Genomic DNA, 17,276 nt, shown 5'->3' on the forward strand with positions numbered 1-17,276 from the left:
ACTTATTATTTATTTTGGGGAAGACTTTGTAGCTAATAGGAAAAAAAAAGGTTTTGTTTTTTTTTTTAATTTATTTTTTTTAGCATGAAATGTAGCTTCCTGCATGAAAAATCCACCTCACTGAACTAGTAAACATTTCATACAGTCCTAGTTCCCCATGAAAGAAAAGGACCAAAGGGAAGGGCTGTTTTTGGTAAAAGAGTAACATAGAAGTTATTTAACTTTTCCACATTTTTTCCACTTCTTTATTTTACAGTTTGCAAAATGGAAACATTGAACCATCAGAGGTGATAAGGTTTGTCCTTACTAAGACCACTGAAGGCAAATCACTCTCAGTTCAGCTTGCAAAGATGGATGTCACACTGTGCAACATAAGAATCATGTCCCCTTGACAAATCTGAAATGGATCAGGCTTCATTTATAAATATTACTAACTATATTTCATAATTCATCTGCAGATTACGTTACTGCAATTTCAGAAAGTAGTAGAGCATATCAAAGTACTAATCATGCATGCAGATCATTTCAAATGATATTCATCTAGAATTCTCCAAGGATGAACACCACAGTAGAATACAATGATCCTTTCAATCATATAAAACACCTTTGTTCACGTCATACTTATTTAAGCCAGATTTAAATAGTTCAACAAGGTAAGACAACTTTAGGGTTATGCAAGAACTTCTACACCTAAGCACAGCTGCACTGTTTAACTAAATTAATTCTACATCACACTTTTAGTTAAGCAAGGGCATCTCGAATGGTACCAAGACCTTAAAACAAAAAGCAGAGTAGAGATTATGAGTTTGCAGGCATCAATTATCCTGCCTAGCAAGAAAAAAGATTTGCTGGAAGAGTTTGGTAACATTGTTACAGAAATAGAAATTCAGCTCAAGCCAGCCTTTTTACACCACAGGGAAAAATATGTTTCCAAAAGAAATAAATGGTATTTCCAAGCTTGTTTTACCAGAATAACTTCATTTAAAGCTTTTGGTGAGTGTAAGTAGTTGATGAAGTAGAAGACCAGGGATGAGAGACTGTAGTTGTCTATACTCACAATCAACAAACAGACAAAAAACAAAACAAACAAAAAACAAAACTAAATCCTTTTAGATATATAGATCAAGCCTGCTTGATTCAATAGGAGATGGTCCAATTTAGACTCAGGAGCACATTATGTAAATCAATGGGGTTAACTTGTGAAAAGCATGAAGTGAATTTACAGTGATGGAAACTATGAATAAAAAGAAAATCAGAAAAGCAATAAGCAGCAGCTGGAACAAAAAAAGGTGCAATAATCCAGTTATCCACGCAGCTGGATGACAGTAATAAATAGATAGATACACCTTCACTTAAAACGACATCTTCTAGCATGGAGGCCACTTTGAAGAACTAACTGCATGTGTGTGAAGGAGGGTCCATATTCTACTTTTTATGCAAAACATGGATACACGTTCCTTTCACATTGCTCTTCCTCAGGCTGCATCTGCACTGCCAAGTAGTTCAGCACATGTCCCAGAGTTTATTCTATATCAGTTAGCTACAAAGACTCACCATAACACTGCTCACATATGTATTGATTTGCTGAGAGAACCACCTAGTTTCAGGCTACTGACATACAAATATGCCTATCCAGGTCCCAAGCTATCATCTTTATACAGTGCTAAATTGTACTTGGAAATCATATTTGTATTTGGAAATATCAACATATATAAACCCTGAATTAAACAGCACAGGGGCATACTAGAAAATAGCAACTTAGGAATGGATGTTTCATTGTTAATGAGAAGGGATGAAGATAACTCTTTTCTCACTTTCACATCTCTGAGCCAACAGTGGACTGAAAGCAGGTGTGAGCTTCATAGAGGTTCTTGCTTTCCTACAACCTCTTTGCAAAAGTCACAGTAAAAGGAATCAAAAGAAAACAAGATGTACATCTCCTTTCTCTACCTCTGAATATCTTTACTGCTGAAGAGTGGACAAGAAACATAGGTAAGTTGCTGCAAAAGCAACGCCTCCTTTTTATTTCTGTAAAAACTACAAGAGACACAAAGAGCACAATAACACTATTTGGTAGAGCAAGTTCTCAGCTACAGAATGCTATTTTTCAACACAATCACCACAATTAGGTATGCATTTTCAATGGTGATGAACAAGAACCTGCATGCTGCACCCTTAGAAGTCTGCACCAGTGGAGTTCACCCACTGTCTCATAGCTACTGTGACAGCGTTGTTAGGAAAATGTTGCTCAACAGTCCATCTTTCATCAGCCTGAATAAATGGAAGTAAGAAGGTGCAAAGCCAGACTGTACAGTGGATGTAGTATGACAGCCCGCCAGGATTGGCTATGGGCTTCATGGTCTTCAAACTGGTATGGGACCCGGCGTTATCATGCTGCAAGAGAAAGGCTGCTTCCTTCTCTGGCCTGACTGGAAGTTCATGCATTCTACTTAGTCAGTATCATGGTACAGAAGTCAGGGCTATTGGTTTGTCCAGGCTCCAGAAAATCCAGAAGGATCACCTGTTTCTTGTCCCAAAAGACAGCGCACATCACTTTTTCTGCTGATGGCTGTGCCTTGAACTTTTTCTTCAATAGGGAATTCACATGTCGCCATTCCGTGGACTGCCATAGAGTTTTGATTCCAGCTTCTAGTGGGGACACCACATCTTGTTACTGGTAACAAAACAATCCAGGAAACTGTCACCTTCAGCCTGGTATTGGACCAATAAGTCCTGACAAACTTGCACATGCTATTGTTTTTGTTCCCGTATGATGATTTGTGGGACACATCTGGTGAAAGCTTTGTGATATTCCAACACCGGCACCACAGTTTCCAATGCACTGACACCAATATTCAGCACCATGCGCATTTCCCTGGTAGGAATCTGCTGATTCACTCAGAGGAGCTGATTAAGATACTCTTCATTTCACTGTGTGATTGCTGCGCATGGCCATCCAGTACGAGACTTGTCTTTCACATTGCATTCCTGAAACACACCACTCACCATCCCACTGTGTTCATATCCCCTATTTGGTCTCCACACACATTCAGCAAGCATTGATGAATGTCAGTAAGTGCAATTTTTCTTTCATGGAGGAATTCAATTCCACACCTTTGCCTCATACGCACTTCAGTGGCAGGCGCCATTTTGTCAGACTGACCCGCTGCTGCCGTCTGTCACACAGCAACAAAATGTAATGGGATATTGCTGGGAAGGTTCAACCTCTACTGCCATACCACCAACATCCACCTCTGAAGTCATGGGCCGAGATAACAAAATAGGAGGCATTACTTTCAAAGCAGCTGTCCTAAAAATTAACAGTTCATGAAGCCAATGCTTGAAAGATTGTTGATTGGTTAGTTGTGCATGCATATACAGTGTGTAGATTACCTCTAAAGACTTGTCGAATGTCAGAAAAGAGACAGACCACTTTCATTTAACACAGGACACATGGAGAGTTCAGAATCCCAGTCCAAATCACACAACATAGAGCTAATTTTATTCCAAGGAACTTCCCCACAATTCGGAATAACAAACTCTCTCGGCCCATATTGGAATCTAAAAGTCTTAAGCAACTTAATTGAAAAAATCCATTTCAGTTGGTTTGAATAAGGATTCTGTCATAGGGGTGGGCAACTTGCCAAAAGGCTGCAAAGCAAATGGTCATAATAATTGCCAGTTGAATTTTGGATAATTGCTTAGCAGAATGCAACAATGATCACTGAGTATAAGCTCATTTAAATGTTTCACTCTAGTGGAACAAAAGATAAAGAACATATTAATTCAATTTGCCAGTGACATAATAACCAGTGAAAAACTGTCAGATGAACAAATAACTAGAAAAATTTTATAAAAACAGATAAACTTATTGTTCCCCCCTCCCCCCCAAAAAAGCATTAAAAGCATTGAAGAGATATAAATTTAGAATATGAAGTTATGAAGTTGAAAAAAAAAACATTTGGAAATTAAGATGAGCTGCTGCATGTTCAGAGAGACAGTTAAAAAGAAAATGCAATACTGGGGATGAGGAAACAGATTCAATAATGAAGCTTTCTGCTGTACCATACTGAATTCCAGAAACTGCACAGATAAAACGGTATAGACTAAATTCAGGAAGAGGTTGAATGAAGACATGATCACTGACCCATGTGCTACTACTTCTACAGTGATTACTGCAGCCCATTTCATTGTGCAATGCAGATGTTTTAACTTATAATACCTGTAGATATACCTCACCATGTCTGTTACACAATCTACTTATTTCTCCTCAATTTCAGAAATTCTTTGACCTGATATTCCGAATTCATCTGTGGTTCCAGACATAGCTACATCAACAAATCATAAATAGTAACAGCCACAGTTGCAGGGCAGTGAAACTACTAAGTGAACAAAGGCTGGAGATCAGTCATTTCAGATAAGGCTATTTCACTGCAGAATGAGCTTCCAGAGAATACTATACTAAAATCCATTGCTTAATCATCTTTAGCACATTCCACAAACCCTTACTGATTAATAAAAAACTTTCCTACAGTAACTGTATGTAAAGATCTGATTTGCTTTTAGTAACAAAAAAAGAAAAGACGGAGGATTCTGCCAGCTTAAGAGAGAGAGAATAAAAAAAGGAAAAGGAACAATTTAAAATGAGGAATTACATACGCAGAGGTAGGCTGACACTGACAAAGAAAAGGGTTTCAGAACCTCAACCATTATGCCATGTGATGAACATGAAACAAGAAACAAGTATATAAGATTTTGTTTTGATACAGTAGCAGTACTTTTTGCCTGAAGGGGATGTAATGGCCTGCCAAAATGTTCCCTAACCAATACATTCCAACATACTTTTCTGTAGCACTTCTATGCTTTGGTGCTGCGTGCACCTACATAAAGTAACAACCACTCCTGATCCTGTATCTGGTGCTGAACCATTCCAGAACTATATCTAAGGTATCAAGCCACAGCTATTTTTCCTAGATGCAATTTTAAATAGCTGGTAAAAATAGAAAAAGAAAAGAGGAGAAAGAAAGGGGAGAAAAAAAGAGAAAAGCCATTGAAAAGTACTGAAGAAAGCTGGGGCTCTAGGAAAAAAAGAAAAGAAAAAGAAAAAAAAAAAAGTACCAATGGTTCAGTCTGAGCTTTCTGTTTGCTTCTCAATATATCAGGCCTGGAACAAGTTTCTCAGTGCAAAATATCTTTAATTGGCTGGAAAGCATTTAAGGAAAAATCTTTTTAATTAAAAACAGAACCAACAAGACATGAAAGCCAAGGGGGTTGGGAGAGGCATATGTTGACCTTATGAAGCTTTACAGCAGAACTCTGCAGGGGCTGTTTAAACTGAGAAAGCACAGTTTTAATTAAAGAGTCCTGAAGAACAGACAATTCAAAAGAGCAGGTCAGCTAGATTCCAAGAGGTCAATTTAAGCATAAGCAGAAGGAAAACAAGACTTCTGGTCATTTTACCTTCCTCTGGGAGAAATCTGTTGCTAACCAAGCATTATGCTCTATGTTTCTGAACACACAAACTAGCTGTCCTCTAACCACCTCTATGAGTGTTGCAAATCATTGTTAAGTGTTTATAGAATGCAAGAAATTTTCTGAAGTCCTCAACAGTTTCTTAACAGTGGATCGCATTCTAAAATAAACTCAATTGTATTTTTCCCCCCTGCATGGAATCCCAGATATGCATAAACATATGCTTAAACATACTTGAAAACAGAACTCTGCACCTTGCTGAGCTTCAAAAAAAGGAAAAAAGTAAAAAAAATTAAAAAAATAAAATAATAGATCCAGTGTATCACCTTCCTTTTTTTTTTTTCCTAAAAATTTTCTTTATTTTTTTAAGCTTATTATGCTACCAGCATACTTAGTGAAGCTAGAGACTTTTCCTTGGTATTTTGAGACAAAATAATTATAAATAAATATATAATATTTATTTTATATATATATTTATAAATATATATATTTATTTATTTATAAATAAATAAAATAATTATAAATCCAGTCTCCAATATGAGTAAAAATGTAACTAAAACCTATCAAGCTGAAGAGATTGTATGGTATAAGAAATTCTGTTGATGTTAATCCTAGCAGGACTCTAACTTTTCTACCTCCTGCACATAATGATATTAAAACTGTCATAATTCTATCAACATAAAATAAGATGCTACAGCAACAAACTGTCTACAGACAGAGTTGTGATTCTACACAAGCTCATCAAAAATAACCATTTTTGATATGTTCATATGGTCTTGTGTTCTAGTTCAGTGATCATAAAAAAACAAACCAAAACAAAACTAACTTCTGGAATAATCTAATTAAAAGACATACCACCATTCATTCTTCTAAAGAAAGCTCCAAGTTGAAAGTCTCACTTGCTTTGGGCATCACTTAGTTTGATTTTTTCCTCTCATAAGGAGACATTCTGTCATTTAAAACACAAATGATCTCAATTCTGGTTGCTACCATTTGTTGCATAACATTATTGCTTTCTTCATTCACCCAAAAAGAAAGTATTTAGAAGAAGTAAATCCAGGTCTAATCTATGCCTTGGGATGGCAATGATCATCTTTCATCCATCATGTTGCACTGTTTTGGTGGCAACTTCTTAGTAAATTGAGTTTAGCACTTAAAATAACATGGATGTTCTGAGTTCTCCTGTTGTGCAAATACAGCAGAAATATTTTAATTGCAGACATACTGAGAAATTCCACTAAGAAGTTAATGTGATTCATTAGAGATAAAAATCTCAGAGCAAATGAAACTAAAATGAATAAAAACAAAGTTCTAGACTGTAATTACTGCTAGACAACAAGAAGAAATTAGACTGAATGGCTGAAAATTTGTCAGCAAGTTCTCTGAAGCCACACATTTCTGTCTCCAGTTAACATAGGAAGAAAGCATGTAAATGTACAGGTAAACATGCCACATTTGCTCAGACCAAGAAGTGCAGCCACTCAAGTTTGAAGTCAGAAAAACATATCCTGAACTCTTTTAAGACCAGAACCACAATAGAGTAGCATTCATCTAAGCTTTTTTTTTCTTAAGATTCCCCCATTCTCTCGCAAAGTACCTTGGTGATTCCATTTTCACCCAGGCCTTTTCTGTATTTACATACAATTGCTAAAAGTAATAGAAAATCGGCGCATTACGTAGCCAAAACTTTTTGGTTCTGACAAATGAAGATGGCCCGGTGAAGGTTAAATGTTAGAGAGACAAAGCTTGTCGAAAATTTGCATTGAACGTTGATTGAGTACCTTCCATCAGATAGCTTCTTCTCAAGTTATTGGCAACATTCACCACTGAAAGCTGCAGTTCTGCTGGATGACTTTCTTATTATCATCTCTCAGTTCTACGGTGTAACCGTGTTCCAGGAATCTACACTCTGTTTTTCCTGATAATGATCTGACTTTATATCATAGATGTCTTCACTGCATACTCAATAGATTAGTACCATACAATTTACACAATGCCTTAAAAATGCTATCCCTGAACCAATATATATGATTTAGAACACAACAGAGTAACTATCACTAGTAAGACAATATTACAGACAGTGTACCCAATTGCTTCAGTACCTAATTATTTTGCCACGTTTAGCTATAACTGTCAAATCTCAAAGGATTTAAAATAGCATGTGTCAAAAAAGCCATCTCCCTATTTATAATCTTGGAAACTCTGTTCATCAAAAGTAGAGGTCTTGCAAAACTTAGCCAGAAGCTAAGGATTTATCTGTAGATTTATCTCTAGTCTTCCCTGCAACAAGAATTGAGGTAGAATATCTTGAAACAAGTGAGACTGATTGTGGAAAAAAAAAACCAAAAAACAACAGAATGAACTCAAACCACTGAAATCCGCATTTGTACAGCAACATTCATTATGTTTGCTTAAAATTCTGAACTTAAAGACTAAGCCAAAACTTAATTTTAGTTGCATGCAGTTACATGAGTTTATTTTGTACTCTGGCCAGTTCTTCAATACCTACTCTAGTGTGTGCAGTATAAGAATAGCTAGACAAGATAGCACAGTGCTGAATAGTTATTTTGGCATTGAACCTTCTTCCTTGTGGCTGAGGCTGGGAAGGTCACCCAGCTGTCAGTGGTCCCCATTCCACAGCCACCAGGTTCCTGTAATGTCATCTAAGAAATGTGCCAGAACTAGCTCAGACACAGCTTAGGTGCCCATGTTCAGCCCAACAATGCTGTACCCTGTACATCACACAGAGCTCTTAGCCAAAGAACTCAGCACCCCACCTGCCTTGTAATAGCAGCATCTCATGCTTCATAGTCTACATTCAAACTATCTCCAGAGCTGCTATCCGAGTCCCATCCGACTCCCAGAACTTGTATTTTCTCCTTTGCGTCCTCATGCATAGGACCACAGATGTACTCCCTCTGCTCTGTTGTTGCTTGATGAGCTGTTCTGTAGTAGAAGAAACACTGGCAACAAGGTGCTCCTATGCTAATTTATGCTGTGGGTACTTTTTTTTTTTTTTTTATTCCACAGGCCACTATAGTGATGATGCCTTTTAACAGAATTAGTGTATTAGATCAGTGCGCAGTGTCAGCATTTGTGCAGCACCAGCAGTGTAGCTAACAATTTTGATATCAACGTATTGGTACTGGAATACTTGCCTCCATTTTTCCCCACTGTTCGGAAACATCTCCAAAAAGTCCGAAGAAAAGATGCCCTGTTATGAGGGGTAGCTTGGACAAAGCTGAACTCACGGAACAAAATGTGTGTTCCTTGACGTACGCTGTTAAAACTGTGGAGATAAGTAAAAACAAGAGAACGTTAGAAAGCTGAACCAGTGTGAATGTTCTGGAGCCAGCTGGAACAGTAGCAAGAAAACCACTGGCAGTTATATTTTGTGAAACCAAGTCTCTAAAGCTTATATCCATCTGTCCTCTAGAGGCAAGACTATTTGCAAAAACCGCACATTGGAACTTAATTATAGGAATTAGAGGTTTGTGAAAGTAAAATTCATTCTAAAGAATCCCAGCAAGGGGTGTCCAAGAGCCATTTAAAGTCTTGAGACCAATCCACCAGAAAATGGCTGGCTAAGAGTTACGGTTGTTTGTCTGATCAGAAGATGCCCTTTGTTTTAGCATCGTTTATATTTCAATGCCATTCTCACCACCAGTTTTCCTTGAAGCCACAAAACAAAACCAAAAAAATATTTAACATATGCCTCAAGATTTCATTTTTAGGTTGATTACTGAGACATGACTGTATTAGGTGTATAAAATCTACCTCAGGAATCATGAAAAGTAGACTGGCACTCCCCTAAGTGATACTCTTGCACAAGTGCATTTTGAAAATAGTACCTGATCATTACAATGGAAAGTCAGTTTGATATTCAGACCCTTGTATTTTAGTGCAGATTTCTCATATTTGAATTGTATGCACTTTAGGCTGACTTATTATAGTAAACATTTGTCTTAAAATGCTTTCTCTGAAGTATAAGAAGCTGTCCTTTGGGTATGGTGAAGCTCAGCATGTAAGAACAATGGAAATGCAAATACAAACATTATATACCAAAGGTACAATGATAGAGTTGCCTCAAAGATGGATTTTGTGCATTTCACTGTGAATCATGCATGTAGGACAAAGCTTTCAAACACTCCAGAGAGATCATTAAAAATATTCACTTGGGACAGCAGCTTAACTTGTCCACACGAATATAGAGCATTAATGAAAGAGAATGAAGAGAATCTAGAGAATAAATGAAAAAGATATAAGCTTATTTTCATCACAGCAGAACCTCTCTGTGGGTAGCATTTCTGCTGTAGACAAAATCCAGTGGTCAGTGGGAACCCTTTCAACTTGCAATTTTAAAATCAGCCCCTTAAATATAAGTAGTGTAAATCACCTTTTAAGTTTCCTAGCTCAGAAAAGTGTCTTACATTTGAGAGGGAATTACACCACAGATAAGCAAAATTAAAGTCAGATATCAGGTGGGAGGATGGGAGGGTTGAGAAAGGCCAATGTAACTTTTTCAGATAAGAATTTGTATTTGTTCTTTTATGTCTCTGTAAACAAAACTTTCTGTCATATGTTGAAAGCACCGATTCTAGCCCACCTGTTCTGAAGGAAATTCATGCAAAATAAGTACAAACAATCACATTATGATTAAGAAACACACATGATCTTTGAAGTTTGGAGTTAGAAGTACTCCTTCCGTAAACATAATGAATAAACAAATTATTTCATATTTATGAAACCAGTGCTGTGCAAGTCAGAGAAAAGCACAGTCACTGTACCAGCAGACCTTAGTAAGTATACGCTCTGCCTGATCGAAATACCACCAATTAGAGAAAAGGCTTCCATGACTCTCATTGTAAGTGAACAGTATTCATTACAAAGTGCTCTTAGCTCACTGCTTCAGAGGGAATGAGTACAGAGTATGGGAAAGTAACATGATTTAACACAAGATGACTGTGACAAAGCTGGAAATGGGATTTCAGTTCTTCTCACCCCAAACCAAACCAAGCCTGTAAGACTTTTTTCATTTCTTATTTGCATTGTTTTACTGATGATTTGTCAGGCTGATGGAAGAACGAGGGATATAAATGAGAAAATGAAGAAACTCTGTATAATTGGAGAAGGCAGCATTCAAAAAGATGACACATACAAGGAACGTTTTTAGGAAAAGAAAGATGAAGGCAAGAGTACGCTTGTTTAGACCGCTGAGGGAGTGAGAAAGAATCACAGAACTGCAGGATACTCAGAGTAGTTTAAATCTGAGAAAGAAATGAGGAGGGCTAGCTGTGCAGTGAGACATCTAAATGCACCTGAATTATGTTGCTCAGAAGAACTACAGTACCTGCACTATCTGGAAGCAAATCCTGGCACATCTATGATGGAAAGGTTCAAACATGAAGCTAACATACTATTAACTCGCAGGAAACAGCACTAATATCTTGCTTCTTAGCCCTAATAAAATGAAAACTCAAATCACTCACGTTTTCAGCATGGGATGGCTCTAAAACTACCATGAACATGGCTAGTAGAAGTGACCTGCAGGTAAACCCTAGAAAAAAGAAAAAGACTACCAAAAACTCTAGCAGTTATTACAACTGCATGTATGTGGTATGACCATCAGATTACCTATAATTTTATAAATGCTTGCAGGGATGTCTTTTCCAGTTTCTTTTGAAATAAAACAAGCTACCGCTCCAGAGGAACAGCTTAAGTAAGCAAGATAACAACAGCAAGGCAACAAACAGTTCCAACTTTCTCAGCAAGTTTAACAGCTACTGAGATTCCTCCTTTAGGATTGCTCAGTCTTCCCCCTGCCTTCCTCTCACTGAAAAATTCATTCCCTTTGCAAAGTCAAGTGGCCAGAGCTTAGCAGTGCATTTCTGCAAGAGAAAGACTTACGACCAAACTAGAGCATCTTAACACGCTATCAATTTGTCCTCATTCAGTTAAAAGCAGGTCTGTAAACCTAGAAGCAAAAGCAGAAAAAAAACCTTCTCATTTATCTGGTTAACTTCTCCTTTCCCCCCTTCAGGTTTTACTGTGGTCCTTGGCAGAGAAACCTTTTAACAAGGCTGAAGGTTTCAAAGCCTCCTACTACAGACCTAATGGTTGCCTTGGTCTTCTGTTACCAGGAAACAGCACAGGCAAATCAGAACATTAACAAAAGTTACTAATGACATGATTTTATTTGTCTTGCAGAAGCTGAGACTAGAAGTTGAACGAAATGTTCCTCAGGTAACCTCAGTTCATTACAGCACTCATATTTCACACAGGAATTGCTACCTGACTGGTACTCCATTAGCCAAACAGCTTCCCTCATTCACTAAAAGGACATTCTGGAGAAAGATGAGAAAGAAATAGAGCAAAAGTCGTTGCTCAGTTGGAAACTCTAAAGAAGTTTCTGCAGTCGAGACTTCAAGGTCTTGCTTTGTCACTCTTTATCCTCACAAGCCCTAGAGCAGCCAAACCACAGCACTGCATCCCTTCCAATAGCACTGCTGAGAAAGCTGCACCTTGCAGCACATCTTGTCTGCACTTGTGGGACTACACAGGCACGGGAGAGGAAGAAAACAGCTTTGAGAAGAGACTGTGATAAAACAGCCCCAGCCCTCAGAAATGGCCCTGCTGGGAACTCTAGCACTCAGGTGCTGCTTCTCCAAACAGAGCTGCTTTCACTGGGGCTTTGTCTTTTGTGTAATTACATTTCGGCAACTTGCCAGAGTTCAGAAACTTTCAAGCACCCTTTTCAAACCTTTGGACTTCTAAATAGATTGAGAAAGTCCCAGGATGCTATGGTAACATCCCAATTGAAACTCACTACAGTAGTTAGCCTCTGCCTGCTGAACTTTGGCAAAGCTAACTATGCATAATGCAGAGAGAGCCATGTGTCCCCGACAAGGACAGAAGAGCTTGTCATGGTCCTGCCTCCCCTTAGCAAGTGCCACCTTTGGCTACCATGCAGAGAGCTGAAGGAGTGAACAGGACCCCTCCTCTACTAAAGAGACAGCAAAGAACAAGGACCAACATTCCTTAACTTACAGCATACTATTTGCATTTTCCTCTGAGATCATGATGAAAGAAGGAAAACTCACTGTGAAGGCTCATCCTGCTTCTCTAGCATGAGCACCTCTTTTTCCATCCCCAACTTCTCTTCCCAGTCCCACTGGCATCTCCATCATGAATAGACAATTGAGTGCCTTAAGTGAGAATAAGGTAGTCTCAAACTCAAAGAGGCTATGGCTAGACTGAGTGAAACACTTGTAGGGAAAAACAGCACAGAGGACTTGATGACAACATTTTGGGTATTTCAGCATTTGCTTTTCTTGAAACGTGCATTGGACTAGCTCAAGTTTGGTCCCATGGACTGCATGCTCATTTGCAGTTGGAACACATCTTCCAATTTAGTTCCCCTGAAAGGAACTCAGGTCACGAGCTCCAAGCACTTACTGTGCTTTTGGTATGAACCAAAAGCACAGTAAGGATAATCAGGAGTATTAGGATTAGAGACATTTTGTACAATGGGTAACAAAGAACTAGCTCTAGCAATAGAAAATACTGGAGGCTTTAACGTTCAGGAAATTTCTGTTGTTAAATAACTCATCCACACACTTTAAAGCATCCCCGAGTGATCAATCACTCTCACCCCAAGGTTACGCTCTCTACTAGCAAAGCGAGCTGTACCTTGCCTGGAACAAGCCCTGAGAGGGAACACTTGAAATAGCAGGCACCACTGAGAAAAAAAAAATCCCAGCTTCACTACTGCTGTGAATAAATTACTGCTGAATGGATGTGGTTTAACATAAACTAATATGTGAAGAACAGCGATCTTAAGTTTACCACACCATGTGCAATATGCAGACCAATCACTGGTTTATTTCCTTCCTTATCACTCTTGCTTGGAAGGTAGTGTAGGAACATTAGCATACCTCAATGCAAAGCTACTGTATTGAGTGCTTTTTAAAATTCCTTAGATAACAATATTTGGGAGAACAAAGTCAGCCTTAAGAAAATCAACGTCTTCCTCTAATGAAATTAACAGTACTTTTTAGGAACTTCCACTGAAATGTGTTAGCAGTATTAAGATGAAACAGATGCTGAAGGTTATTTCTGACGGCTGGCTTTAAGGAAACATCCTTAAATATCCTGGGCAGATAGGAAATCATTAACACAACATATTGGTGAGTGATGTAACACTGCAAATAGATGAGATTTTTTGCTATGCTTTCTGTCTCACCCACTCAAGTTTATTTCAGCTGAGGGGTGTGGAAAGAAGGAAAGTAGAGACACAAATGCTAACAATTTATTTTCAGCCTTTTTGGTACAGGCACAGCAATCTCTGTATTCATGGCAGCATTAGTACAGGTGGTACAGAGATTATCCCAAGTACCGTATGAAAGGAAATGAACAACAGCACCTGTGACACAGCTCAGAGCAGGCAGTGAAAAAGCCTTCTTGTGTTGCTTTGTAGCAAAACAAACCCTCTGAGACCAGTCTACAGATTCTGGAAAAGGAAAGGATGAAAGGAGTTGCTGTGCTTGCCCTTTATTACCTGAAATCCCTTTATCTTTTTAGAATCCTCTCCCTTGATTTCTCCTCTGCTAGGTCAGTAACTTAACACCTTAAAGTTTTCAAATGAAAAGCTAAAATAACCTTACCATGCTGAATTATTAGTCCAGGATTTAAAAAAAAAAAAAAAAAAAAAAAAAAAAGCAGCAGCAGCAAATAAGGGCTGGGGAGGAATCTCTAAAAACAGAGGCCTTTTGATCAGAGCAGCATCCTGCAGTTTGCTGTAACTCAAGCTGGCCATTCTAACATAGTAGGAATTAAGGACTCCCCCTGCCAGGCAAGGACCTATTAAAACACAATAGCTGTTTGAAAAGAGTAAGGCAAGCTGATATGGATATAATAGGCCACATATTGAGACCCCTTTCTACTCTGAAATAAAGCTGCTTCTTGGAGTTATGGGCTGGGAAACCTAGTATTCAGGAAGATGGGAAGGGCATACAATAGAATACGGTAAATGGAAGATGGTAAATAGCCATGCAGAAGTCCTCTAAGGTGCTTAGGGAAAAGTAATGAAGCCTCAGAGATAAGCATCAATCACTAAGAGTAGCTTTTTCAGTCTGATCAGGTAATTTCAGACCACATGGTGTTTCAATGAGTCTAGATATGCCTTGATGGTATAAACAGAGGTCTACTTTTTACAGTAGAATACAAAACCACAGCGTGTTGCCCACCACAGAGATGGCTGTGTGAATACTGTTGTAACTGGTTTTATGGAGATCACTGTAAGTTCCTACCCAGCTGCACTCCAAAACCCTCGTTTTATCCCAAACATGTTAAGAAAATATATATCCAGAATTACACAAAGGAAGCTGTTAACTCCCCAGCTAATGTATTTAGTATTTCTTCAAACTGGTCTAGGTAGCCATTATAAGGAAGAAGAAAATTCCTTATTGAGCTGCTCTATGACCTTCAATACTCTGAGGGCATGGGAGATTCAAGTCCTCTACATTATTAACACACAGCCATGATCTGTGTTCTTTGCCTTAATTCATAAGCAAACAGATAGTTTTGCTCTTCCTGTCATGTTGTGAATAGTTTCAAGATGATTCAGAAACCATTCAGAGAACTGGAAGCATGGGAGAGAGGATGGTACAAGGAGGAGAAACAGAGTTAAAAATGCGAACTTCACACAGTGGTGTACAGATTTACCCTGGTTTAACAACTTTGGAAGACGCTATGGAACTGACATTGACTGGAGATGGAATTTGATAACAAAACATCAATGTCCACTGAAGGAGGAGTTTGAATTCAAACAGTATTGAATGACCCATCCTGTACTGTTGAGAACAAAACATAATGGTGAGTAAAGGCACACTGGCTTCTCAGAAAGGTGAGGCCAAAGCAACAAGCATAAGTAAAAGGCCCGCTTGCTCCATCCTGCAGGTAGTCTCCTGTACACCTCATTGTAAGACAGTTCCATGTTTTGAAAATCAGAATTTGATTAGTTTAAAAGATAGCAGCACAATCACATCACAGTGACTACGATCCACAAACCACTGAAATATAATTTCTTAATTATTTTCAAAGGAGATTCAATACAGTTCCACCATGTGTGCAGCCTCCACATTTGCTCTTTTCAGTCTTGGTTAGAGGGGGGAATTTTAGAAGGAAAAAATTACAACTAATACTCTTTCACCTATTCAATTTTGTTGGCATGAAATACAGCACATTAAAGACTAAGCAGCTTCCAGTATTTCCATCATGGCAACAAATGAACACTGCTGTTTCCTTACTATAGATGGACCTCCATCAATTTTCGTTAACATCAATTTAGAGATTACTTAGCTAAACCACTTAATGCTCACTACAACTGCATGGCTGTAGCGTTGACCAGCCGCTGTTCGTCCAGCATATTTGGAGATATGCAATAGGATTAATTTTACAGGGCATGAGATTACTGCAAATCTCTGAGGATAATTATATGAGGTATACAGAAGTTGTATGGTTTCATCACTAGACAGCATCAAAAGTCTGTTTTTTTTTGGAATTGATTTCGTTTGATTTCTATTTGATTAAAAAAGAATATAATATTAGTTATTTAAAAAAAAAAAAGGAGAGAAGAAGCTAAAATAAGTTTGTTTGTTTTTTTAATGCACTTTTCAGTTGAGATAGAACTATAGGGCTTACAACTGTTTGCTATTCATGGTGATATGGAGACATTTAGGGGATTTTATCCTGTAAAGGATAAGGAATCTTATTAGAGAATCTTATTGCATCCCATTGCTGTAAGCATTTGTGATTTTTTGCAGCTTGGCATATCCAGGTTAGGAAAAAATTTACATTTGTTGGCCATGTCCATAGTTGAAAGACACATATTCTTTGCAAGGCAATCAGAAATGCTCCTCAAAATTACCTGTAACACCAGAACATTCTACAGTCTAAGACTGAGCATTACCAAAATGTAAAACACCTCAATCCTGCTCCATTTTTTTCTTTAAAATCTTGCTTATAAAGATAAAGTGCATCTCAAGCTTAAATTACTTCATTACTTTTTAATACAGTCTTACAAATACACGAGAGCTGCTCTGAAAATAATGCCTCCTATTATACTATGTTGGTGGCCTCTGATATATTATCAGAGGTGGATATTGGTGATATGGCAGTAGAGGCTGAGTCTTTCCACCACTATTCCATTACACGTTGTTGCTGTGTGACAGCTGGCAGCAGAGAGGCAGTCTGACAGAATGGCTTCAGACATGAAAGTGCATATGAAGCAAATGTGTGTCACTGAATTTCTCCATGTGGAAATAACTGCACCCACTGATGTTTGCTGAATGTTTATGGAAACAAAACAGCGAATGTGGGCACAGTGAGGCACTGGGTGATGCATTTCAGCAGTGACAGCCATGGCAGTGGTTCACTTCCACTGGTGCAGATTTATACGAGAGTGGCATGCAGGCTCTTATTCATTGCTGGCAAAAAAAAACAAAACCAAAAAAACCAACATAACATATGGTGGTGACTACGTTGAAAAACAATGTTTTATAGATGAGAATTTGCTCTATCAAACAGCGTTACTCTGCTCTTTCAATTTGAGACAGTTTCGGTGGAAATAAATAGGAGGCATTACTTTTGGAGCAAGCTACTTAGATAGATAAAAGCCAAGTATTCTTCTGGAATTGATCTCCTGAATGCATATAATAATCTAGACTCACAGCAAGATACTTTAATGAAACTAAACCAAAAGGGTATTGTTAATGCTGAAATCATCACGTATTCAGCAGTGATTC

General features: G+C 38.1%; 1 protein-coding gene across 1 annotated transcript in view; it reads right to left on the reverse strand.

Moving 5' to 3' along the window:
• Nucleotides 1–17,276, reverse strand: part of CSTPP1 (centriolar satellite-associated tubulin polyglutamylase complex regulator 1) — an 82,573-nt gene that overhangs the window by 45,272 nt on the left and 20,025 nt on the right. Inside the window, exon 3 of the mRNA XM_048949816.1 lies at nt 8,631–8,761. Coding sequence (XP_048805773.1) covers nt 8,631–8,761 — 131 coding nt within the window. The remainder of the gene's footprint in view (nt 1–8,630; nt 8,762–17,276) is intronic.

Source organism: Lagopus muta, chromosome 6 (assembly GCF_023343835.1).
Source record: "Lagopus muta isolate bLagMut1 chromosome 6, bLagMut1 primary, whole genome shotgun sequence".
Taxonomy (NCBI): domain Eukaryota; kingdom Metazoa; phylum Chordata; class Aves; order Galliformes; family Phasianidae; genus Lagopus; species Lagopus muta.